General features: G+C 54.4%; 1 protein-coding gene across 1 annotated transcript in view; it reads right to left on the minus strand.

Annotated features, from left to right (window-relative positions):
• Disc1 (DISC1 scaffold protein) overlaps window positions 1–25134 on the minus strand; it is a 193430-nt gene that overhangs the window by 43463 nt on the left and 124833 nt on the right. The window contains exon 10 of the mRNA XM_026413137.2: window positions 12430–12490. Coding sequence (XP_026268922.2) covers window positions 12430–12490 — 61 coding nt within the window. The remainder of the gene's footprint in view (window positions 1–12429; window positions 12491–25134) is intronic.

Below are 25134 nucleotides of genomic sequence, written 5' to 3' on the forward strand. Positions count from 1 at the left end.
CTGCTGCATGGTGACAACAGGCCCCAAGGCTCAAAGCTGCAGTCTCTTGGGGTTGGAGGTGGGCTGGCAGCTGGGCACCCGTGGGCCACAGCACCTCCCCTCTGCCCCTGAGGAACTGGGAGAAGAGAGGCAGAACATCTCTCGGGCCTCTCCCTGGTGTCAGGAGGCACAGAACTGCTGCAGCCCGCGGAGCTGGTGGTAGACATTGAGCAAAGCCTGAGAGCAGAATGAGGCTGCTCCGCAGGCTTCGGTTCCCTGGAGAAAGCGACCGAGGAGGCTGTCGTTACCCTTGCATGTGAGTGCTAAGCCGACTTGAAGGAACCCACCCAAAGATGGCTGGGTGACAAGCTAGCAGGTCACAAAACCCTGTTAGCTACAGAAACTTACACCAAGGCCTCCACCTTCCTTCCAACACACTAAGGTTGGTCTGGGTTTCCTGTTATGGACGTGAAAACAGAAGAAGCATCCTGAAGATAAACCAGCTCTCCTCCTTCTACCCTCATGAAAAGAGCTGGACCTGTTGGCAAGGTGAGTCTGTTACCAGGTCTTCATTTGGCTCGTTTTGCATCAGCTAAGGATATGGAGGTAGAGCCGATGTTTATTCCTATGACAGGAAAAAGACCAGCAGAGGTCCAAGTGCTGTGACTCAGCAAACCAGGAGGCTCACACCGGAGGATGGCAAGTTCAAAGCCAGCCTCAGCAACTGAGCGAGGCCCTAAGCAACCTCGAGAGAGTCTGTCTCAAAATAAAAAGTAAAAAGGGCTGGGGGATGTGGCTCAGCAATTAGGCTCCCCTGGGTTCAAGCCCAGGTACCCAAAACAGAAACAAATAGCCATACAATAGCACATTATTCAAGATCAGGAAAAAAAATGGAAGCCTGCTTCGCATGGTGGACCTGGAGCTCAGGGAAAGAAGCCAGACACAGACAGAAAACACCGCAGGGCCTCACTCTAGGTGCCACACACACCAAACACAGAAGAAGACAGTAGTGTCCGGGGCAGGCAGGAGGCAGTGGAGGAGATGAGGAGCGGCCAGCTAGTGGCCTCAGAGGAACAGATGTGCAGGATGGACAAGTTTGGAGGCTGCTGTTCAGTGTGAGGTCATTAGGAAATAACACTATCCTACCAGAGATTCTAAATAAGCAGATTTTAGTTGCTCCTGTTACACAAGTGTATAGAAGAGAGATACGTCCATTTGTTCACAATCAGGCCCTCTTCACTATCTATTCATACCCCATAGCATCACGTAAATCCCAAACACACACAGTAAGATTGACTCTTAACCATGGCCGACGGCATTGGTCATGAGGTTTCCGGTTCACCTCGCCTGGACATAGTGCTCCCAGTGTTTCTTGTTGTTTTCAGTCAGGCTGAGACTCAGACTCTGCAGAAGGAAACTTGCAGAGAGACAGCAGGGAGGCCCGTGGGAGCAGGCCATATGCCCCGGGGCCCTGGCCTGCCCTGCGCCTCCACTGCCCCTGCAGTTCCAGGGAGGAAACCGGAGGGGCGTAGCCGCAAGACAGGCTTCAGACACAGGCAGGTGCACTGGTGAGGAACAGAAGCCACCATCGGAGAGCCCAGAGACGCCCAGCTCAGAGGACAGGAGGCAAGTTTGGGTGAGGGGGTCCTCGGTGTCCTGACCTGCTGCCAGCAGATACACCTGGCATTTAGCCTTTGACCTGCGGACCTGGAAATACTGTCTGGACGGCCGTGTGGCTGTGGTTCCTCCAGCCTGGATCTTACCATCCCCTTGGCAAGGAAGCGGCAGCTGGCTGTTCAGGCCAGGGAAGGCAGCTGCAGGAGGGGGAGAGGCACACCTGCACCACTCACCACCATTGGGATCCAGGGCCTCAAGGCTTGGCGGGTCCTGGATGGTGTCACCACTCATGTCTCCCGAGCTGCCTGCCCCACACTTTGAAACCAGATTAGTAGCATCAGTGTCCTGCATGACTGGCAGATTTAAGGACACTGGGAAACCTGCCCTGACCTAAGTGACTCCTGGAGGAACAGATACTATCCCCAGAACTCCTGCATCTGGACCTCCAAGGGAAGCCAGGGCCACCTCCCAAGTGCCTCCTTTCTTTAAAGAACAAGGCACTGGCCCTGATCTAGGGGCCAGGAGCCACTGTGAATGAGTGTAGGGTGGTTCCCAGAGGGAAGAGGAGTTAGAGCACACCAACCCGCTCCACGTGGGAACCACTGGCCACTGGTTTCCAGAATCTCCCAGCCAGCTTCCTTCATTTCTAAGTCTCGGGTCTGGACACAAGCATGGACCATGGCGGCACAGGCTGCCATGTTCCTTTTCTGCCTCCCAAATCCTGTCCCAGGGTCTGGTAGTAAGGGTTGACTTGGAGCGAAGAACACATGGTCGAGGCCAAGAGAGCAGCCAGGCTGCCTTGAGGAGCCGCCACAGGATCAGAACCTCTACCACCACCCCCACTGACTCCTGGGGAGATCCTGCTTCCTGGACAACCAGGGTGGCCTGAGAGGGGACCCAAGCACCTCTATCATGTGCTGACAACCTGGGCAGCCATGACAAGACCACGCTCATCCTGAAGCCCAGTTACACTTGGGCAGACCCTCCTCATCAAGGATGCACAGTCCCTTGCAGGTGGACTGAAACCTTCCAGGTGAGACCCCCCAGCAGCAGGAGGCCAAGATCACCAGGAACACCGCCCCCACCCCACCATATGCTCCAATAAGACTCACAAGTGAGCTCACTTGTGCCGAAGCGCCCTCCAGAGCAATCTTCATTCTGTGACCAGGAGGGTCAACACAGGCCATCAGGAAGATAAAAGCAACTTCTAGTCAATAGCAATAAATCAGGAACAAAGTGTCAATTAACGTGCCCAGGCTTGAGTTCATTTGCGAAGCAAGGTTATGAGGCACCATTAGCATCTGCAGCGGTGGAAGAGGCCACCGCAGGACCTGGCAGATAATCAGAGGCTGGCTCCTCGTCCCCTCTGCAGAATAACAACGAGGGGAATAACTCAGTCCAATTGCATCGTGAAGTTGCCACAAGTTATCATCCTAGGCATCCCCGTCTCCTCCCAGCCCACTAAATACATGTACGATTTCTACCGGGGACTTTTTTTCCTAAGAAGCACAACTGAAAGGCCTGGTTTTCATGATGAATGGGGCTATGGAATTATCCTCAGAGGCTTAGCATACACACAATCACATCAAATTCTCCCAGCTCAAGAAATGTCATCTTTACATCAACTGCAACAGAGGGACCGTCCCCGCCTGAGGTGGCTGAGATAAGGGATTTAGACGCATCCTGGTGTGAGTTCCAGATAGGGACACAGCCCAGCACCTGAACCAAGCGGCTGTCCACCCTGTCCCTGTCCCTGTTAGTGCTCCGGTAGCTGCTCTGGGAAGCAGGGAGGCAGAGGGGAGGGAGCAAGAGAAAGGAGCCTAACAGTGGCACAGCGTGCGACAGTTGGTGTCACCACACCTGCGATGGCTGCTGCAGACGTGTCATCACTTAGGTGGGAAGAGGACATCGGCTTCATGACTGCCCTGTCACTAGAAGGCACAGCTGAGGAACTGAAGGGGCAGTTCTGTTTTCACTAATCGGAACCTAATAGTTCGAACCTTGCTAGCAAATTAAAGCATCCAGCAATCTTTTTTTTTTTTTTTAAATGTTTTTAGTTTTCAATGGACCTTTATTTTCATTTATTTACTTGTGGTGCTGAGAATCAAACCCAGTGCTTCACACATGCTAGGCAAGCGCTCTGCCACTGGGCCACAACCCCAGCCCACTTCCTGCAATCTTGATGGTGCTTCCCTGAATCATTAAAAAGTCTTCTCCTTTAATAACTGGATATCTACCGACAGGGTTTTCCACTGATATAGCAATTAATCTTTCTCCAAGATTTCTCAATTCTCACCCAAAATGCATCAAAAACATTCAAGCTATGGTGGTTTCTCTTGAGTCTGTAAACATCATCTGAGTCTGGACATTCCTCATTCATGAATGACAATTGTAATTCATGAATTAGGCACCGTGAAGAGTGAGCCCCTGGCAGAGCCTGGGTACATCCTTGGCTGGGCACCTTCCTGAGTGGAGCCTGACCTGGAGATCTCCCCGATGACTTCCTGCCAACCTGTAACTAAACAGAGGAGGCAGGTGTCCTCGCCCTGGGCACTGCCTGGTGTCCAACCTCCTTAAGTGGCGCTAATGTCTTCACAGCTCTCAGAGGGCAGAGGGCACTGCTCCAGAGCAGAGAGGCTGGGTCCAGAGGCCCCTGCTTTACACGGCAGCTCCTGTCCATCCGCTTTCTATTCCATTCCTCAAAATGACGGACATTTTCTTTTCCAGACTATCTTTTAAAAACAGCCTCATGCCCTCTTGAGTGGGAAACATCAATGACAAAGGACAGGAGGGCAGCCAACCCACACTCCTGCCTTCCACTCAGAGGCACCTGCCTTACAGGATGAATCCCCGTGTCTTGTGCTGCCAGGGTCGCTCTATGGTGCAAGCACTAGGAAAAGCCCCCCTCCCCGCCATGCCCACAGGGCACTCTCCTGACCCCCTGGCCTCTGCCGCCCACCCGTGCTCCCGGTCAGCACTCAGCTCCCAAGCACACCATCAGGGAAGGGGAGCCTGTGTATTGGAGTCCATTGCCCACCCGGTACTGTATCTGAGGTCTGAGGTCCAGACCCCAGATATGGAGGCCCCATGAGTCACTCCCCAGCCTCTGGATTCAAAGCAGAGCTCAGGACTCTCCCAGTCTCAGAAGTCCCACCAGGATCCATAGGCCCACAAGCTGCAGTTGCTCCAGAATCTCACCCCTGCCTTGCTCTGGCTCTGGGAACCTCTGCCCGCTCCAAGCCTCCTGCTGCATGAGATGGAGGACTCAGCTGCCTCATTTCCCTCCCTCCCGCCCTCTGCAGGAGGTGCTGACAGCAGTCAAAAGGCAGGCAGCAAAACACTGAGCGTGGGTACCTGAACAGGCTGGCCACCCTGTCTGGGGGGACTCTTTGTGAGGTAGCAGCTGCAGGCAGACTGCTCTCCTCCTCCCCTCACCAAGAGGAGATTCCCTTCCACTTTTGTAAACTAAGGACTGTTCTTTCAACAGACTGCCTTTATTTTGTCCTTCTCACTGTGCCATGCGGCAACTAGTGACAGCAACTGTTTATCGTGCCTTATTGCCAACAGCATTCTTTATCCTTTTCTTTACTAGCCCATTTTTATGATGGGAAATTGAGTCTTGAAGTGGTTTATTATTCCAGCGAAGGCCCTGGGCTCAGAAGTGGCCTCCTCGGAGTCTGGGTCTAGCGTCTCAAGGCGGAGCCCGACTTCACCTATGCGTGCCTCAGTTCTCTCTGGAAGTCGGGAGAGGCGACGAGGAGACCCCTCCAGAGGCCCTGCCCCTGTGAAGCCCCCAGACTGACCTCAGGTCTCCTCGCTGACATCAGGAAACAGGAGCAGGTGGTGTGGGATGCCCAGGGTCCTCTTTGTTTTGAAGTAATGGCTCAAGAGAAGGGGCACCCTTTATGCTACTCCTGTACCTCGTCTTCAGCCCAGACCCTGAGTGGGGGAGAGCAGCCTGGTCCTTCCCACTGGGCCCAGGCCCTGTGGAGGCCAGAGGATCAGGCTGGGGCTTTCTGACCATCATAACTAGGGAGCAGGACTTCTCCTCGGAGCTCTGCATGATCTTTCTGAAGAACTAAATCTCATCATGTGGACCCTTGGGAGGAGAAGCAGCTATTTCTGAGTAAAAATTCATCACTGGTGTTTTAGAGAATGGAGAGTATTGTACATTAGAAGTAGACCTGCCAAGTTCATTAGAAGTCTCTCATTTGCATTGGCCTTGGACATAGTTACTAAATCAACTCAGTATCTAGAACACTATCGGCTGCAGCGGGGAGTCTGGTCCCCACCTAAGCACTATAAAAATCTCCCCATCTTTTTTTCCCCTTCCTTTTCTTTTTACTTTTTAATTCGTGCCACTTTGTTACATTTTATGTATCACTTTTTCTGTATGTATGCTTGCTAAAGCATCATTACTTTAAGTATACTTAAGATTTTTCTGCATGAGAGGAAATAAGGTAAAAATGAAACATAAACAATCAGTGGTGATTTATTAAATTAGTGAGCATGTAGTGATTTCCATTATACCTGTTCACCCTTAATAAAGTATTTTAAATCCTTGTTTCTCTTTGAAAACCAGACAAACAATCCAGCCAAATGGCCTCAAAGTTCAAAGTGGACAAGACCTACAGTGAGTGTTCTCATGACCGCTTCCCCTGTGACATGCAGGATTGAATTATCTGCTCAGAAGTGAAACAGGGCCCTGCGGCCACGTCTCCACCCATGGCTGGGCTTCAACGCATTCACAAGCCCCCAGAAGCAGTGGGGTCAGAGGGCAGAGTTTGGGCTACAGCAGGCCACTGATGCCTCAGGGCTGCAAGGAGACAGGAGGAGCCAGAGAGGCAGAGATGGCCTTCAGCAGAATCAGCAGGATAGCGGGCTCTGCTCAGAGACCAGCCTCAGGTGAAGACAGGAAAGATGCTACACCTTCCAGTCTCTGCACCCTCACTGCCCAGGAGAAAGACAGAGCTGAAACTGTCCCACCTGGGCACAGAGGTGACTGACAGGGAAAGAAAGGCCTGTACTTCCTGCTCAGGCTCTCCAAGGCTGCAGAGGGAGGAGGCAGGGGCCCTGCGTGGGGGAGCCCCAGCTCTGCGTGAGGACACCGTCCTGAGGAGAGCGTGTTCGACTTGTGCCCACCAAGCCCAGAGGGAAAGGTATCTACTTGCGACCAACAATCGAGTGAACTGCAGGGAGGGACGAGGAGGCCCTTGCTTGGTTTCCTCTGATCCCGGGGGTGGGGGGGGGGGCTCCCAGCAGGCAGCTGCACACCTACAGGCAACTGTCTGTCAGATCCACTTCCTTCCATTCCCTCTGCATTGCTGGGATGTTCCTGGGGGTGGAAGGAACTGGGTGCCCAGGATGTTCAGATTGCCTGGCACGTTTGGTACGTTCCATGTGGCTCTGAGGAACCCACTCCTCACTGCAGACCTCCCCCTAGGAAGCAGACAGGGAATTTGGGTAGCACAACGGGGTGGGCAGACTCTAGAAGGCCACGCTCTGAGCAGGTCTCAATCCCTGCCTGGAGGCCCCAGTGCAAGCTCAGGTAAGCTGATTCCCTCCCTCTGCCCTCTAGCCCCCAGTCCCTGCCTTCCTCACCTCCTGGGTGCCACTCCAGTGCGACTTCTCCAACTTCTCTGAAAAGGACTAACTAGCTCCTGCTTCCCTTTGTGGAGGTGGGACACAGAAGGCCGCTGGGAGAGGAGGCCACTTGCTGTATGTGAGACTGGATCGGTATTAGGAAGTAAGGAAATGGACATTCTCTCCAGCACCATCTCTACATGTTTAAATGACTCCTGCTCTTGGAAGAAAATGACACCCGTGTGCTCTGGTACCCATTTCCTCCCTGACATACATGTGTGACCTTCTTCATATGTAACATTTCTAAAGACAAAATCTCAATGGGTGAAATGGAAGCATGGAGTACACATCCTAAACACGTCTCTCCCCCTCTTTGGAAACAGCTCTCCAGAGGCCCTGTCTTCAACCTAAACACCCATCTTCCCTGAGCTTGGAAGTAGCCAGCCACCCTTGTTCTCAGCAGTAACCGAGAGGCTGGGGAGCCTGGGGAGGGACAGGTCTGGGTCTCAGAGAGCGTCCTACACATGTGCAGTGCCGCCTCGGCTGGAGGGCGCTCCCAGGAAGTCCAGCCACACCATAGGCTTCTCCCTGCCACTGCTGACACTGCACGGCTGACGTGGAAGGCCAGCACCATTTTGCCAGATTTTTTCCACTCCAGGAAGGTGTCTGCCCCTCTGGTTTTGCCAACATCTGGACCAAAGACTGAATGTCCACACAAACTGGCTGAGAAGGGGCCAGGGCAGAGACGGCCAGGGCCTTCTCCAGCCCAGCTCCCCTCTGCAGCGACCTCTGGGCCTCCATCAGCAGGTGAGTTCATGGGCACCATGCCTCTCCGCCTATCCGTGTGCACATTTCAAAATTATTAGAAGCTAAATGTGAGGTTTTGTTAAAAAAAAAAAAAAAAAAACCAAACTGGATTACCTTTAGAGCAATTTGTCAGCCTCTAAATTTCAAAGTAAATTTCAGGTGAGACCAAAGAGCTCTTGAGAGTTTCTTCTAAAGCCAAGACGGCCTCTGAAGAATTTTCCAACTACCTCCAAGCTCAAAGCAGATTGTAATGATTTTCCTGTTTTCTTTTCTGATTATAAAAGTGTGATTCACACTCACACACTTGAGAATTGCAAGCAGAGTGCCAGGAAGCAAAAATAACCCACAATCCACAAAACTGCAGCTATCATTTGCAGCAAAGGTTTATCTTCAACTTCAGGGAAAACCAAGCAGAGAGAGGAGGGGAGAGAGTAGAAAGAAGAAGGCGGCTACCATCGGTTCTGCCCGCAAAAGATCCCATACGTTTACCCAAAACCAGCACACATGGGGCAGGGGGCACCCGCCAGAGATGAGAGTTTGCCCTATACAACAAAGAATCTCTTTTTACAATGGTTAGAGACACACAAGATTTGAGATTGATAAAAAAAAAAAAAAATAGCCCATCTACAAAGTAAAGACGGAAAGCTTCTTTTGACCCCATGATAAAGGAGGATAACAAAGAGCACATAATAACTGAGATAAGAGAAATGAAAACCCTTCAGCCACGAGGGAAAGAAAACTAAGTCAACACAATCCTGCACCATCCCCTCTGAATGCGGGCCTGGAGGAGAGTATGTGGCACAGAGCTTCAAGGGCAGGATTGGCTGTTGCCATCTATTTTAGCCACGTGTTTCACTTCTGTGACTAAAGAATGCCACCGGAACAATTTCAGGGGAGGAAAAGTTTATTGGGGGTTCACAGTTTCAGAGGTCTTAGTCTACAGAAGGCCAGCTCCATTCCTCAGGGGTCAGGGTGAGGCTGAACACCATGACCAAAGAGTATGGCTCACATGACGATCAGGAAGCAGAGGGAGACTCCGCTGCCAGATATGAATATATGCCCAGAGCCACGCCCCAGTTACCACCCCTCCAGCCACACCCACCACTGCCGTCACCACTCAGTTAATCCCACCAGGGGATTAATTCACTGATTGGGTTAAGGCTCTCACAACCCAATTGCCGCTCCTCTGAACCCTCTTGCACTGTCTCACATGTGAGCTTTTGGGGGACACCTCACCTCCGGTCTCTCTAATCTCCCGTCATTACCACTGAGATCTGATGGCCAGGATGTGGGTTTGGATGCTACGTCTTCTCAAGTCACTGACTTTTGAATCTAATAGTTAAGAATAAAGTGTCAAGAGGTGACAGCTATTGATCCGTTGATTTGAACACTAAATCTGATTTAGGCTCACCATGTGCCAGACAGCCTGCCACCTCCAGAACACCAGGCTGGTGGGACATGGAATACGCCCTGGAGGAGCGAAGTCTGCCAAAACACGTGCACTGTGTCTTGGTGTGAGTGTTTGTGGGGCAGCAGGGGACTCTGCAGCGGAGCTGCACAGGGTACTTGGACACCCAGGGAGTCCAGCAAGTGGGGCGCCTTGGGCACCGTGCGGTGGGGACTGCAGACAAGACTGAAACAGCAGGCTGCAGCCCCTCACAGGAGCCCAGGGGATGTGGCAGGTCCAGCAGCTATGCAGGGGTCAAGGGGGCCCAGCAGTGATGATGTCAGTCCTGCTATGGAAAAGTGCGGGCTGATGTGGGAGAGGCCTTTAGGAAGAGGCTCCACTACTCTGTGGGAACAGGTGGGACACTTGGAGAGGCAGCCTGACTGCTGCCTCCCTCTGGCAGAGTGACACAGAGGAGAAAGAGGCACCTGTGCCAAGAAAAGATCATTAAGAACTATGTAATGTTATGAACGACCAATAAAAAAATAAAAAGAAAAAAAAAAAAAAGATCAAACAGAGACCTCCTGCGGTGTCTCACCTTTGTGGAGGAAGAGCCGTTATGCATGTGCACCTGACTCCAAGGCGGAGGACTGCAGCCAAGCCCTGCTCTAGCACCCAGCTCTCTTCTGTGCCACATGGATTCCCTGGGTCACTACTGGCTTCTACCCTCCTCTAGCAGCTCACTGACTTTCCCACAGACAGGGATGCTGAGCCCTCTGACTGCACCTAGTGTCCAGGTCTCTGTACACCTAGAGAATGACAAAGTCCATGTGGCCATCTGCTTGTGTCTTTGTACCAAAACTGGCCAGACCGGAATCCCTGTGCAATGCCCTTAAAGGGCATCCCCTGCAGTGGCCCAGCAGGAGGGAGTAGACCAGCCAGCTCTGGGCGGCTTTCTTTCCAAAGCCCTGTCAGGCCACGGGATGCCACTGGGGCTTTGGCCAGCATCTGCCACCTGCTTTAGTCACTTGATGCCTTGCAGTGTGCACTGAGCGGTCACCATGAGGCCAACTACACCAGGGCAGAAAACCATTTCTGTGCCTCAGGTGTTGTTTCCTTGGAGAGGAAGAGATGTGATGGACCATCAGAGGAGATGGTCATCAGGGCATGTGAGCACAGCTATCACCACTTGGGGACAGCCACATGAGGGGCTGGCCCTCACCACCCATTCGGCAGTGTCCACTCTGATCTGAGGCACCTATAAAACTGCCTTCTCAAGGGTATACACCCTGGCTACCTGGTCAACTCCTGCCCCACCAGCCACCACCCTGGCCACAGGACAATGTGGAGGCCTTCTAGGTGCCAATGGACGTGAGTCAAGAGGTCAAAGACAGGTAGCTTGGGGGCATCTGCATGGCTGGAGAGGCAGAGAGAGCAGTGGAGGGGATGGGAGAGGACATGGGTGTCTACCACCTGGCTGTGTTCCTTGAACCATCCACACAAGCATAGGCTTCTGGGCACCTGATGTCAGCACTGGCAAGTCCCTGCGGACACACTCCTAGACAAGACAGGTGGCCTCATGGCCCTGCCGGACGCCCCAGGCAGCCCGGAGAGCAGAGTGCAAGACCATTGCTCAGGGGTGGGCAGCCACAGCAGGTTCAAAGAAGGCACTTAACCCCGAGGATGGGTGAGGACTGGACCCACCAAGGTCCATTGGTGTGCAGCTGGGAAAGGCCTCTGGAGGCCAGGCCGAGGAAGAGGGGTGGAGCCACCTGGCACATGCCAGGTGCCCTGGGGAAGGATACCCTTTCCCCTTTGAGGTGGCTCCTCTTCTAGGAAAACTCAGAGGCCTGGAAAGAGCAGGAGGACCTACACACTGGAACAGGGGGATGGCTGGTGATGGTGACCCTTGAGGACGCAATCACCAGGAGAAGCTGTGAGCACTGGGAAGGCATTTGGACATGAGCTGAGGACAAAGGGCAGCCACCTGCAATGCCAGGCTGTGTTTAAGACACACACTCGGGGCCCTCAGGACAGAGGACAAGGAGGACACTGGGGGCAGGGAGCCGCGCTGTGAGCTGGCCATTCCCGGAGAGGCCAGTGCACAAGCAGACAAAGGTGGCCCTGCAATGTGCCCAGGAGGCAGGGTCGACCAGACTTGGGGACTGAGGGGAACAAGAGGGCAGGGAGCCAGCCTGAGCCCAAGGTTCCTGCCTCAGGCCAAGCCACATCAATGGGCAGAGCCTCCCCCACTCCCCACTGGCCACTTTCAACAGTCTGAGGTGTGAGAGGCAGGGAATGGCCAGGCAGAGGGTGTATCACTTTCCACAAGGAGAACAAAACCTCTAGAGCGAGTGCCCCGCTACCCCTGACAGCTGGCTCCACCACTCCCAGGGAGACCTGTGGGCCCAGGGCACTGTCCCAGGACAGGTCCCAGGCGTGGCCTTTCTGAAGAGCTACTTAACCACATCCAAAATAGTAGCAACACATTGCCCTAAAACCAAATGCCTCCCAGGGCGGAGAGCACATTCTACATTCCCAAACTGGCTCCTTAATTAGGAGCAGAGCCAGGCGGCTGGTTCGTTTTCAGAAGTACACAAGAGGAGAGCCAGAAACATCTCAACATGCCACAGCTGCCTGAGGGTCCTCGCGTCTGAATTCCTAACTGGGTTAAAAAAAAGCAACCAGGAATGTTCACGCTGGTTGATTCAGGATTCAAAACAGAACCTACGACAACGCACATTTCTGTATTGTTCAAACCATGTCTAAACGGGTTCACAAGGCATGAGGGCGGAATCCCATGCTTGTCCTTACCAAGGGACATGAAGGCTGTCCTGTGTTCTCCCCAGGACACAGCAAGCATCTCAGGCGATTTGCTTTGTAAAGGTGGAAACCTGGGCCAAGAGATATTTGTATTGCACCTGCTCCTTCCCTGGGGGCCCAAAGGACTTCACTTTTTCTTGGATAGCCCTTTTCACAGACTGGACTAAATTCCGGTGAACCCTCATGGAGCCTCCAGGTGCGCCCGGGGTCTGTGGTGCAGGTATTCTCCTTACCTGCACAGGTTTCCCTCAAGCACCTCCATGTACTTAACGGTCTTCTCCTTCACACTCGCTTCTGCAAAACAGAAGTGCAACGTGAATGTCCCTGCAGTGAGACAGGAACCAGAACCACACAGGCCCGGGATGGTCCAGGATCATGGCCATGCCTCTGGCAACAGAGGCCTCCTGTGTCAGGAAAACAATGAGGCCCATCACGGCAGGGCCCTGTGTCCTGTGCGGGGAAGGAGGCTGAGGCTGTGGGTATCTCTGAGGGAGTCAGAGGTGGGAGCACCCTCACTATGCCATCCTGGCTTGGTTCCTTCCAGGCCACACACTGACCACCCAGTGGTCACGGGTGCTCCACGCACCTCCCCACCTGCAGCCAGCTCAGCTGTGGGACATAGGGAAGAGAACAGAGTGTGGAGCAAACTCTGCTCTACAGGGGATGCAGCTGAGGACCACAGGCCCACCCACTGGCACAACCCTCCAGTGAGGCCAGCCACCATCTGAACCTTCAGTGAGGCCAGCCACCTCTAACCTTCCAGTGAGGCCAGCTGCCATCTGAGTCAATGCAGAGCACACCAGTCACCAAATACATGCAGAAGGGGCAAGTGGCAGCAAGCGCTGGACATAAGGAAGACCTGCACCCCTGGTCAGGCTCTGAGGATTGGACAGCTCCTCCCCAGATGCTGAGTATGGGCATGGAGTGCTCTGAAGGGCACCCGCAGGGGTGGCGCTTGCAGAGGGGGCTGTAGTGGCTATGGCACTGTCAGGGCAGCTTCCCTGCTGGCCTCATTCTGGACTCCACTTAGTCTCCAGGTAGTCCACACTGCAGGTAGTCTACACAGTTCACCACCACTGTGAACTGGGGGAACCCACAAAGCAGAGGCTCGCCTGCCCCAAATGGCACCCCTGGAGTCTGGAATCCTGCTCTGCCAACGTGTATGTTGGAGTAGGGTCAGGCGTACGGAAGAAGCTAGAAATGCACCCTGGACCTCCTTGCAAAGAAACTAAATATTTACACACACACACACAAAAAAAAAAAACAATCAGAAGTTTTGGTTCATTGCTTCATAATAAAGAAAGAAATACTTGGGCAATAAAACTGTTTATGTCATGTGCTAAGTGTTTTTCCAGGTGATTTGTTCAACATAATTATCCCCGGTGTCCAGGAGGTGGGCAACAAGACCCTTCCCAGATGCCAGAGTTTGAGATGCTAAGTGCCGTCTATAAAAGGGCACAGAACCTGCATGTAACCTACACACATCCTCCTGCATGATGTAAATCCTCCTGGATTCCTGGCATTGCCTCAGATGGTGGGAATGGCCTGTGAATAGTTGCTACACCCTGTGGGATAGAGACTAGGGAAAGGTCACTCTGTTTAGTACAGACATGGGTTTTGTCAAATAGTCCCAATCTGAGGTGAGTTGGATCCATGTATGCAGAACCCCAGATCAGAGGGCTGACTGGCTTTTCTTTTTTTTTTAACACCTGCCACGTGCCAGGTATTGTCTGCGAGTGGGGATTTGGCTGTCACCAGAGGCTCTACAGAGTAGAGCTCTGCTCAACAGCTGATCTGGAGCAAGTATAGCAAGCTCCAAAGTCCCAACCGGAGAAGCTCTTCCTGCTCCACATCCCATGCCCTTGGGAAAGGTCAGCAAACAGAAAAGCTCAAGACTCCTGCTTCTGCAGCAGTCATCCTAACCGGGCGATGATTGAGAGTAACACAAAAGTTCTTTAGAAACTTAAGGTAAGTACTGTGCCAGAGCAAGTTCAAGAAAGACAATCAGGGCCGCGGAGCGGGGAGAGTAGGCCTCCTGGGAAGGTGACACCTGAGTAATAGCTCACAGAGGGCAGGGGAGAGCTGGCAAGCTTCCTGAGCTGAGCAGGGAAAGCGGAGGGGCAGCCAGTCTGAAGGTCCCAGGGCCGGAGCCACCCAGAGTGCACCACAAAGTGGCTGGGGCCCAGTGCTCCAAGGAGAGAAGAGACAAGGCAGGCAGAACCCAGGCCCAGTCACATGGCCACGGGGCAGACTGTGCTCCCAAACGGGGCCCCAGCATGCCTTTGGCCCCAAACACTGTTCTAGAACCTTCTGCTCCCCATGCAGAGACAAAGCCCATTTCCCTCCCAGGAATCTGGACAGGCTGTGACCATTCCACACCCAAGTGTGATGGGATTCCATGCGACTTCTGCCTGGCCCCCTGTCCTGGGAGCCGGCCACCACACCATGAGAAAGCCCATGTCCCATGGAGCCACGTGCAGGAGTGGAGCCAAGAGCCAGGCACAGGCCTTAGCCCGCAGCCAGCATCAACCCCAGATGCGCCTGATAGGCTGTCGGTGCTGTGCCTTTGCACCAGAGGGACCCAGACATCACAGAAAGACAAACCAGCCCACACACCTGTCCAAATTCTAGCTCTCAGAGCTCACAGACCTCCGTGATGGCGACACCGTGCCACGTGGCTGCAGGAACCAGAAAGTCCCTGCCAGGGCTGTAAGTCCCAGACTAAATGGGAAATGCTACAGAGTAAGGGAGACTGGCTCATGGTCACCAAGCTGAGGATCACAGAGGACAGGGTGGAAGCAGAAAGACACTGGGAGGTTCCTGTTATCATCCAGGAGAAGGCCATCGGCTGTCAGGGAGGAAAAGGAATCACTGTGCCTCACCATCATAGGGTCATAGCACATCTCAAAAGACCACTTAAGAAGAGAGGGTATAACAGGTTTACCCGGCCAGTTTTTTGTCACGCAGGACCCAAGGACCCAAGGACCCAGGGACAACCATGGGAGATGCTGGATGGTACAGGAAGTACTAGGTGCCATAGGAGGTACTGGCTGCCAAGGAGGTGCTAAGTGCCACAGTCAGTGCTAAGTGCCACAGGAGATGCTGACTGCCATAGTTAGTGCTGAGTGCCAGGGAGGTGCCAGTGCCACAGTTAGTGCTAAGTGCCACGGGAGGTGTTCAGTGCCATGGGATATGCTGAGTTCCACAGTTAGGGCTAAGTACCATGGGAGATTCTGGGTGCTGTAGTTAGTGCTCAGTGCCACGGGAGCTGTTCAGTGCCACAGTTAGTGCTAACTGCCAGGGAAGTGCTGAGTGCCAGGGAAAGGCTGAGTGCTCCAGGAAATGCTAAAGGATCAAAGAGAAGGGACCCCAGGGCTCCTGATAAGGGCAGGAAGGCATCTGCTTATCCCCTTTGCCAAGTGACGCTGACAACGTGATCCAGGCCATACCACCAGAGTGGAATGCACGTAACTAGGTGACTCCAACTAAACAAAAACCAGTTGACACTTGAATGTGGTTAATCTGTGAAATGTTTACAGAGTGTAGGCCACAAACACAAATCACCATCCAGGTATCCAGTCTGGGGCCACTTCACATAAGACGCTATGCCCGACATGCCAAGGACCCCATTCCAGGGACACAGAGATGGCTAGGGCCAGGCGCTGACCCTGACCTCTCTTTATGGGGCACCATCTACAGTCTTCATCGGAACCAACAACCCAAAAACATCCATGGGCCTGATGGGAACACTGACCGTGACCCCAGCAGTACCCTTTCAGGGTAGGCGTGGCAGGAGGGAGAAGAGCAGGGTGGGCCCAGCTGGGTTTCCGTGGATGACAGCCTGCGTCTGCCTGACAGAGGCAGTACTGCTAGTCTAGAAGTGGGCAGGAGGTGAGCGACCCCATGCAGACTGGCCATGAAGTCGCACAGAACACGGCTTCCAGGAACTACAGTGGTCAGGAGGGCAGCCGCCGATCCCGAGGCCTAACCATGGACAGGAGCAGGGGCTCTCCACAGGGGCCGACCACTCATGTGGTCAGACATTAGCCCCTCCACTGAGGGGCTTGGCCATCACACAGCACCTGGAAGGCCTGGCCTCACTTTGGAAAAACAAGACATCAGATTTCAAATACCAATGTTGAAGGATCAATTTAGACAAAATTAATTTTCATCTAGAAAAACCATTCAGAAGGAAGAGATGAAGGACAAAGGCGAAACTCCAGAATCCTGAAATTTTTTTCAAATATCTAACATCTGGTTGATTCTCTCTTCAAGTTAACGAGAGGGCCTCGTTTGGCTGGGTGATTAAACCACACACAGAGAGGAGGCAGAGACCCAGTGCCAGCGGAGGCTCAGGGAGGTCGGCAGTTCCAACACAGACCAGCAACGGCACTGCCCCAGCGGCGGGTAGGGGGTGGGAGGGTGGCCGGGGAGTGGCAGGGTCCTTTCCTGATGCCATCCTGCTTGGTCACACTTCACACTCCCCCAGGCATTCTGTCGGCTGGTGCTGAACCAAGGAGGACCATGGCCCCGGAAGCCCAGAGGAGCAGGCGGGCCAGGCAGCTCAGCATCCCCTCGCAGAGCACTGCCTGCGGCAGGTCACACTCTAAACCCCGTGCTGACGATGCTGAGGGACACGGCCCAGGACGCAGCCCTGCTGGTGCCACAGTGGGTCAAACAGGCAGCCAGGTCACTGGGACACTGCCACATCACACAGGCCTCCAGCTCAAGTGCCACAACAGGGGTTCCACGAGGGACACATAATGAGCATGTGAACTCTCGGCAGGTGTTCCAGGGTAACTCAGGAGGGACCAGCACCTCGTCTAACACCTCTTACCTCTGCCACGTGCCAGGTTCCACATTGTCATCAGGCCACAGAACTGGATACAATATTGCCCTGGAAGCCCTGGGCCCAATAAATCAGCAGAGATCAGGACAGAAGGAAGAGCCAGCCGGTGGCACAGGGTGGAAGCAAGCTGGGAGCAGGAAGGTCCCTTCCAGCCTCACACATGCCTTGTCCAATGTCCTTGCCAGTGGAAAGAAGCCCCTGCCCGCAGTGATCCCCACTGACCCTGAGGGCTCCCAGGGCTGACGCTCTGTTTTCCAGCCTGTGACTGCAGGGTGTGGGGTCTAGAAACTGAGCTGAGTGTCAGACCTGCTCAGCAAGCTGCTGACTCCCTCCAGCACTGTGCAGGTAAGAGCAGCCTTGTCCTCTGACTCGTCCCTTCCTCCCTCCCTCAGCATAGCACACACGCACACACACACACACACATGCACACACAGGTGCACATATGTGCTCACATGAACACACACATGCACAGATTGGATTCTCGTCCTTCTTGTTGATAGGACAAGGAATGCAACCTGAAACTTGCTCTTTAAGATGAAAAACTTTCTTCTTGAAATATTTGCTGTTTTTTGTTTTTTGTTTTTTAAACCCACCATACCCACCTGATCTTCCTAGGCTGAGAAAACAGCCCCACCCGCTAGCTGGCAGGGCGCTTCCAGCTGCATCATTTACTTCATTCAAGTCTCACAATAATTCTCTGATCCCCTTTTGAGGATGACGAGGCTGAGGCTGAGGGGAACCATTTCATGGAGTAAATGAAAACTTTAGGCCCAGCTGGTTTATGCCTTTAACCAAACCACACCTCCGAGGCCCAGGGCGAGGAGGCCGCTTACGGACCTCTCAGTTTCCAGGAGGGAACTTGCCCTCTGGAGCCGGGGCTCCCATGCGTGACCCTGGGAGTTCTTCTTGCAAGAGGGTCCTGCAACACGGTGCGTTAGGCTGGGAACAGGCCAACTCCCTGCCCCTGCACTTCTGGCCCAGAACCCAGGGGTTCAACAATTCCCAGGTCAGGTCTCCTAGCGTTAAGAAGCTGCGCTCACCCAGCGTCTCAGTGATGGCTTTCATTTCTGTGTTCTAGAGGTGTGGACCCTCCTGGAGTCAGTGACCCCTATAGAACTCACCCTTCCCATCCCAGCCAGAGCACAGCCCACACTCCTCCCCTGCTGGGCCCTAATCTGTCCCCTGCCCTCACTCCCAGGGCAGGTGCCAGACAACCAGGGACCACCCCTGCACCAGAGTCCTGAAACCTATCACGCTGGCCGCCCCAAGCCTGCCTGCCCTGCCTGGCCCACCCCATCCCTCAGAAGCGACAGGGAAAGCTCTGTCGACATCCCTCCCTCTCCTCCTGACTACCGCAGTGCTTCCCATGTGGCTTTGCAGAGCGCAGCTGCCCCTCCTCCTGGAACTGAGAGTATCCAGCTCCCTTCTCCACAGCAGGCATCTCCTGACCTGGGGCCTGGCTAATGTCAGAGCCACATGCTAACATCTGTGGGGCCTGCCGCATTCAGCCACTCGTTGGTCATCGCTTCAAGTGCCCGGTATGTGGTCGCCTACTGTCTCTGCCCCTGCCCCATGCTACAGCAACGAGCCTGCTCCTACCCACATCTGCAGTTCATTCTGAAATGTACAAGGGAGAAGAGAAGGGCAAGCATGGTAGCGTGAGCATGGTTAGCAAAATGAATTTCAACCGTAAGAAAGTGGCTGACGGGGAATGCAGTCCTTCACCTCCCCCAGGGTGTGGCTGTGAGCCCTGGGACAGCACAGGTCTGGCCAGCTCCAGGAGGCAGGCAATGACCCTCGGCACCAGGGGCATTTGGGCCGGGAGCACCTACCTGGTGCACCGTACAGCACCCCAACACTGGGCTTCGCACTTCTGCCTGCCATGTCTTTGCACATCTGCCTGCCTTGTCTTCTATTCCATGCAGCAGAGCTGGGAGGCAGGGAAGGCGGAATGCAGAGCTCAGACAGGAAACACAGGGTCGCCCTGCCACATCCTGAGGGGTCAGGTACAATGTTCCACATGGTTCTTCCCACTGGAGAGGGAACCCATGTTCCTTCTCACCCCTGCACTGGTTTCCTGGACCTTGGAACAGAAGCCAAGCACTCACCCAGGGCCTGCAGAGCCTGCCCATGCATGGGTCCTATCCCTTCTCCCCTGGTCAGCTCCTCAATTCACCTCAGAGCCCTTACCCCAGGCCCCACCCGTGAGCCCCGCCCCACCTCCCTACCAGGTCCCGTAGGCCTCATCTGTAAGGTCTCCTCCTTTGTGGATGCTCCCTTCCAGTCACTGGCTGCCTGTGTTCTTTTGGTCTGTCTCTCCTGTTAGAATCCAAGTTTCCTGATGACAGCGTATCAGCAGCAGGGTGTCTCACCCCTTGGGTTCCTTGCTTTTCTGGCCATGTTCCTGACTCCCACTGTCCTTTGTCAGAGCAGAGAGTGGCATGTGGGAAGCACCCTGAAGGTGAGTGCAGGTGGGGGCTCCTTGTTTCCCCAGGGAAGTACCAGGGCCACTTGTGCCATGTATTCGAAGGGATGGGGGTCACAGGGCCCCTGTGTGACCCCAGCACTAGGCCCAGAAACCCTCACCAAGGCCAGTAGAACAGCCACGTGTATCTCTACGAGCCTGACGGTGGCTGAATGAAATCCTCTCTGAGAATCAGGATGCAGGACTACCGGTGGGTGCAGCGGAGCAGCCTGCTGCCCACCTGGTGCCTTCAGGCAGACACCCGTGCCCCTGCTGACAAGTCACATTCTGCTCTCCACCTGCTGCCTGCTGGGCAGGCAGAGCCAAGGGACCAGGGCTCCCTGGGAGACAGAATGAAGGAGGTCAGCCAGGACAGGCTGGCTGGCCCTGGCCCCCCACAAGTGGGGAGTGAGCTGCCATTCCAGGCAGGAGCACGTCTCCAATCTCTGACTCCCAAAATCATATCTGGGACAATGCTAATGCGAAATCTGGACACACTGGAACAGACGGTGGCATGAGCGTCCCTAACCATTTACAGCAGTGTCCCACCCACCCCTCAAGAGCACCAGGTCGTCGAGAATTTAAAAATAGCCTAATATGGATTTCAAGTAGAGTAAGCTAAATGAGCCCGATTTTCTACGCCTTTCATTTTGAATTATGCGCTGGATGTCTGGAGGCATGAGCATGAGTGAGGAGGATGCGACATTTAAAATCTAATTTTCAAAAATCGGGTCCTAAGGCAGAACAGTGAAAATGCATTTGCACATATAATTGCGCCTGCAAATCGACACTGGCAGAACAGCGCCAGGCTGGCTTGCGCGACAGCCTGGCCCAGGAGCACCAAGCCACGGGAGCCAGCTCACTAGCTCAGCGGGTACTAGCTGAGCCCTGCCCTGTGCCAGCTGATACACCCCATGCCCAAGTGGATGTGCTCCGAGCTCACAGGCTGGAGACCCTTGGGAGCTGGCAAGGGAGTGGGTCTGGTGAGGGGCCTTCACCACATGGCAGGGGGCGGGGCAGGACAGCAGAGCCAGTGAGCTGAAGAAAGGCACCTTCTCCAGGCAGGGGAAGGCGGAGGTCGGGCCCTTCGCCCAGCAGAGTGGAAACCTGCCCAGAGCAGGGAACAGGGAGGAGCAGAGGCAGCATGGCCAAGAGCCCACACGCAAGGCCGGAAGCACAGTGGAAAGCGGAACATCGGGCTGACTGAAGACCAAACTGGGCATCAGAGGACAAGAGGGCAGCAGCCAGAAGCCAGCATGGACACAGGTGGTACATGGATTCAGCTTGACATGACCTCAGCCATCTTGATTCATAGCTGCCACCACTGTCCCTGCCTGCATAAGCTCCCAGCACAGTGGGAGCAGACTAAACCACCAGAGTGGTATGTGGAGCTTGGCAACAGGACCCTGGGGCCAGCAAAGTACCCTTGGTATCAGCTGAAGATGAACCAGGTGTTTCAAAGTCACTTTTTCCCTGAACACCCCTCTTTCTGACCCCATCCCAGGGACCCTCTGGTCTAGCTGCAGCCCAGGGCCACACTGCCATCAGCAAGTTCCCCGCAAACCGGCCCCTGCCGTCCTGGACCTGTCTGCTCCTTTCTTTGGTCTCATGCACCTTCAACCAGTTCTCATACCCAGACATGGCTGTTTCAGAACCGGTGTGTGATAGGAAAGGTGCTGAGGATACAGACCTGGCAGGCATTAGGATCAGGTTGGATGTATCACTCACTCAGCTACTCACTGAGCACCTACTATGTGCTGGGCACTATCATGTATCACCCACCCAACAACTCACTGAACACCTGATACATGCTGGGCACCATCCTACAGCTAGAGCTGTAAGAGCAAAGCCATGTCAGACGAAAGGGTATCTGTGAACTGCCCAGAGTCCAGCCTGACTTAGAAGCCGCCTGTTACTATCTGCTGAATAGCTGAAGGAAGGGCAGAGGGAGCTGGCATCCAGGAGGGGACACAGAGAATGGCACAGTGAATGCATGGGGCAATAGATACCTGAAAGGGACCATGCGAGCACAGAGTGGCCAGGGGAGGCCCCTGAGATGGAGGCACTTCCACCAAGATGACAGAGAGTCCATGCACCACAGGAGAGCTTGGCCAGCTGGTGGACAGCACCAGAGAAGAACTGGGGAGGACGGGGACGAAGGCAAGTTCTTTGCCTTTCTAACACTTGACGCTGGGTGTGTCTGGGCAGTTGTGCTGTAGAGGGTGGTTGAGGGGCTGAAATCAGGGAGGTGGAGAGCAGGGCTCCCACGTGTTTGCAAAGCCCAGAGAGGAGCAGGGCCACTCAAGATGGGGACAATTCATGCTGCCTCAGAATGGATGTTTTAAAGCCACATGGCAGATCATCTCCCCATCTGGTCGGGATCCAGCACAGCAGGCTGCTGGCTCCCTGCTTAGGGTCTCCCAGGCTGAGAGGAAGGGTCCTTTCTGGGGACAAAGTTCAACTTGCTTCCAGGAGTTGGTGGCACGCGGTTCCCATGGCTGTGGGCAGAGGCCCCATCTCCTCCCTGCACAGCAGCTCCCTGGTTCACTGTCTTCCCTCATCCCCAGAACCAGCAGTGGCGTGAGCTCTTCTCTGCTGGCTCTTCCCCCACTTCTCTCCTATCCCCCCCAGGGAAAATTTTCCACGTCCAGGGCTCGGGTGGCCAGAGTGGGCCCACCTGGCCATCCAGGATGGTCCCTTAGGATCCACAGCCTTCCTCAGGTCTGCACCGTCCTGTGGCTTTGTACCAAACGTCTTCATGGGTTCTGGGGTCAGGACATCCTTGGGGACCTGCCCACCATGTGACCTTGTACCAAACGTCTTCACGGGTTCTGGGGTCAGGACATCCTTGGGGACCTGCCCACCATGTGGCCTTGTAGCACATTTTCACAGTTACTGGGGTCAGGCGTCCTTGGAGCCATCATCTGCCTATGTCATCAGAGCCAAAAGAAAAGGAGGGGCTGGAGACAAATCGCCAGGAACAAAGTCTTTGAAAGATGGGGGAGGAGGAGCCAATAAAGATGAGGGGAAGGAGTGGGCAGAAGAGGAGGACCCAGAAGAGGCATGTGACCACAGGACTCCCAAAGCCAGCCATGGGCCAGAGGCCACCAACAGAGCTGGGGAGGATTGCCTGGGCTTCACGATAAAAAGACATTGTGATCCACCATCACCCTTGCACACACCCTTGCATACACACCCACGTCCACACACACGTGCACTTAGAAGCCCACCAGGGCTGAGCTCCCAGCCCATGACCACCCCAGCCTGCTGATGCTAGGCTCCTTCCACCTAGAGCCTTCCCTACCTCAGTGGGGCCCCAAGGGCCCTGCCACCCACAGCCCTCACAGTGACCATCTGCTGGCCCTCACAGACCAGCTGGCAGGCCTGGTGGGCGGAATGACTCTTAGTTCTGCTGGGCCAGCAGGGTGCAGGACCTCATGAGCCGGGCAGCAAGGCCAGCAGAGCCTGGAGCTGAGGAGCCAGCCAGCCTACCCCACGTGCCAGTCCTCGCTCCTGCTGGAGGAAAGAAGCAGAGAACCCAGCTCTCCCTCTCCATCTGCTGAGATGGGTCCCCTGACACCCGAGAGCACTCAACGCCTCATGAAAATCTACCCCCGGCCCCAAGGGGGCCTGGCATTTGTTTTACATATTTAAAGCACATTAGGCTTGACTCCAGAGTAGCAGATAAGTTAATGTCCTAGGTATGAGGAGAAAGGGATAAAATCATTGGCTTAGAACGATCCCAGCAAAACCATTTCTTCTTACAAGATCGCCAGATGCGCTGGTCCAGTGAGCCATTCGTAACAGCTCAGCTGTGATCAGATGGGGATCGGGTGGATGGAGGGCTGAGCCAGCAGGCTCAGAGCCAGCGATGCTCCTGTCCCCTCTCCCCCTGCTGAGGACTGACGATCGTCCTTTTCCTGATACTCTTTCTGTCACTGGACCCAGAGATAAGCGAGCAGCTTCTGCTCATCATGCGGACAGGCTCCAGCTACGTGGGTGAGAAACAAAAGGAATAGAAAGGCTAAGCCCAGTTTTTGACTTACAGAGAGCATCAGAAAGGGCCTGATGTGTGTCACCCTAGAATCCCATCGGAGTTTGTTTTAAAGGGATTGTGAAAACACGCTCTAGTTACAGATGAGAAATTCGTGTGGAGGAGAGTCCTGCAGGCTTGTTCTTAAGGCCAGTGTTGCGATTCAGAGACACACAAGGCAGCAACCTCAGCATTGTCACATGTGGTTGCCATGTGACATTAGTCCCCAAGTCCTCAGGGATGGATCTGCAGCCTTTGTGTGACCCTAGCCCTGCTGTCCATCTCTGCTAGCTTTCCCCTCTGCCACACTAATTACACACTCCTTCCACATCTACCTTCCACTAATAAAACAACTCAAAAATCATTTGCTATGAAGAACACAGTGCTGCCCTCACCCTCTCCTGGAGGCCTGGAGGGAACGGAGGCAGCTGCCCGTGGCAAGGTGTGTCCTCACAGTGCCCTGTACATCGCTCTCCCTGTGGCATCCCCCTCCTCTGCCCACCCAGCTGGACATTGGCAGCACTATTTAGTACCCTCTGTACAACCCTCTGCCAAGAGCTGAGCTCCACAGGTGGGGCTGGGATGGATCCCGGGTTTGTGTGGAAGATACCATGAGGTGGCTGGGCACTGGGGAAGGGCACCAGGTGACACCATCGCTGCTGAGGCAGGGAGCACCAGGGTGGGGCCTGCCAGGGCTGGGCCTGGGCAGGAGCACTCTAGGGTTAGCACAGGTGTCTGGGGACTTCCTACAGTCGCCCCTCCCCGGAGCAGCCACCTTCGCAAAGGACAGCCCTCCTCAAAGGACCCTAGGCCCCTGGCAGGATGACCACGCTGAGGGCAGCCCCCCCAATGCTGGACAAGAGCCCACGGCCTGTCGTGAGCACAAGGAACACGCAGCCAGGTGTGCTGCGTGAGTCCCGGCCGAGCACTCTGGGAAGTTCGACTTGACCATACATTCGTGTCACTGAGAAGACCCAGCGCACAGACCTGCTGCCCTGCTTCGTGGGGAGCAAAAGGAATTCTTATTATGGGTCTTTGTTTGTTTTTCTTTTTTGGTACTGGGGATTGAACTCATGATCCTCCGGGCTCAGCCTCCAGAGCCACTGGGATTACAGGTGTGTGCCATGGAGCCTGACTTGAGGAAGTCTTTTTTTTTTTTTTTTGTGGTGCCGAGGATTGAACCCAGGGCCTTGTGCATGCTAGGCAAGCACTCTGCCCACTGAGCTATCTCCCCATATCCCTAGCCCCATGACTTAAGGAATTCTTAAGGACAAGTTTAAATGTGCTTAATTTATCTTTGCCTTTTAGCCATAATGATTTTACTTCCCCCACTCACACTGTGTGTGTGTGTATGTATGTGTGTACGTGTGTGTGGTGCTGGGCGTAGAAGTGAGGGCCCTGTGTGTGCCAGGCACCTGCTCTACCATTGAGCCACACCCCCGCCCAGGTGTGGCTTCAGCACGCAGCCCCTCCTGGCACAGGCCTCCACTGGCTAAAGTGGCTTGCTGAGGCCACCGGCCCTTACCAGGAGCAAGGACGGACTCACCCTCATGCCCTCACGTCATCTATCCTTGTTGTGTGTAAAGGACAGC

Source organism: Urocitellus parryii, chromosome 9, assembly GCF_045843805.1.
Source record: "Urocitellus parryii isolate mUroPar1 chromosome 9, mUroPar1.hap1, whole genome shotgun sequence".
Taxonomy (NCBI): Eukaryota; Metazoa; Chordata; class Mammalia; order Rodentia; family Sciuridae; genus Urocitellus; species Urocitellus parryii.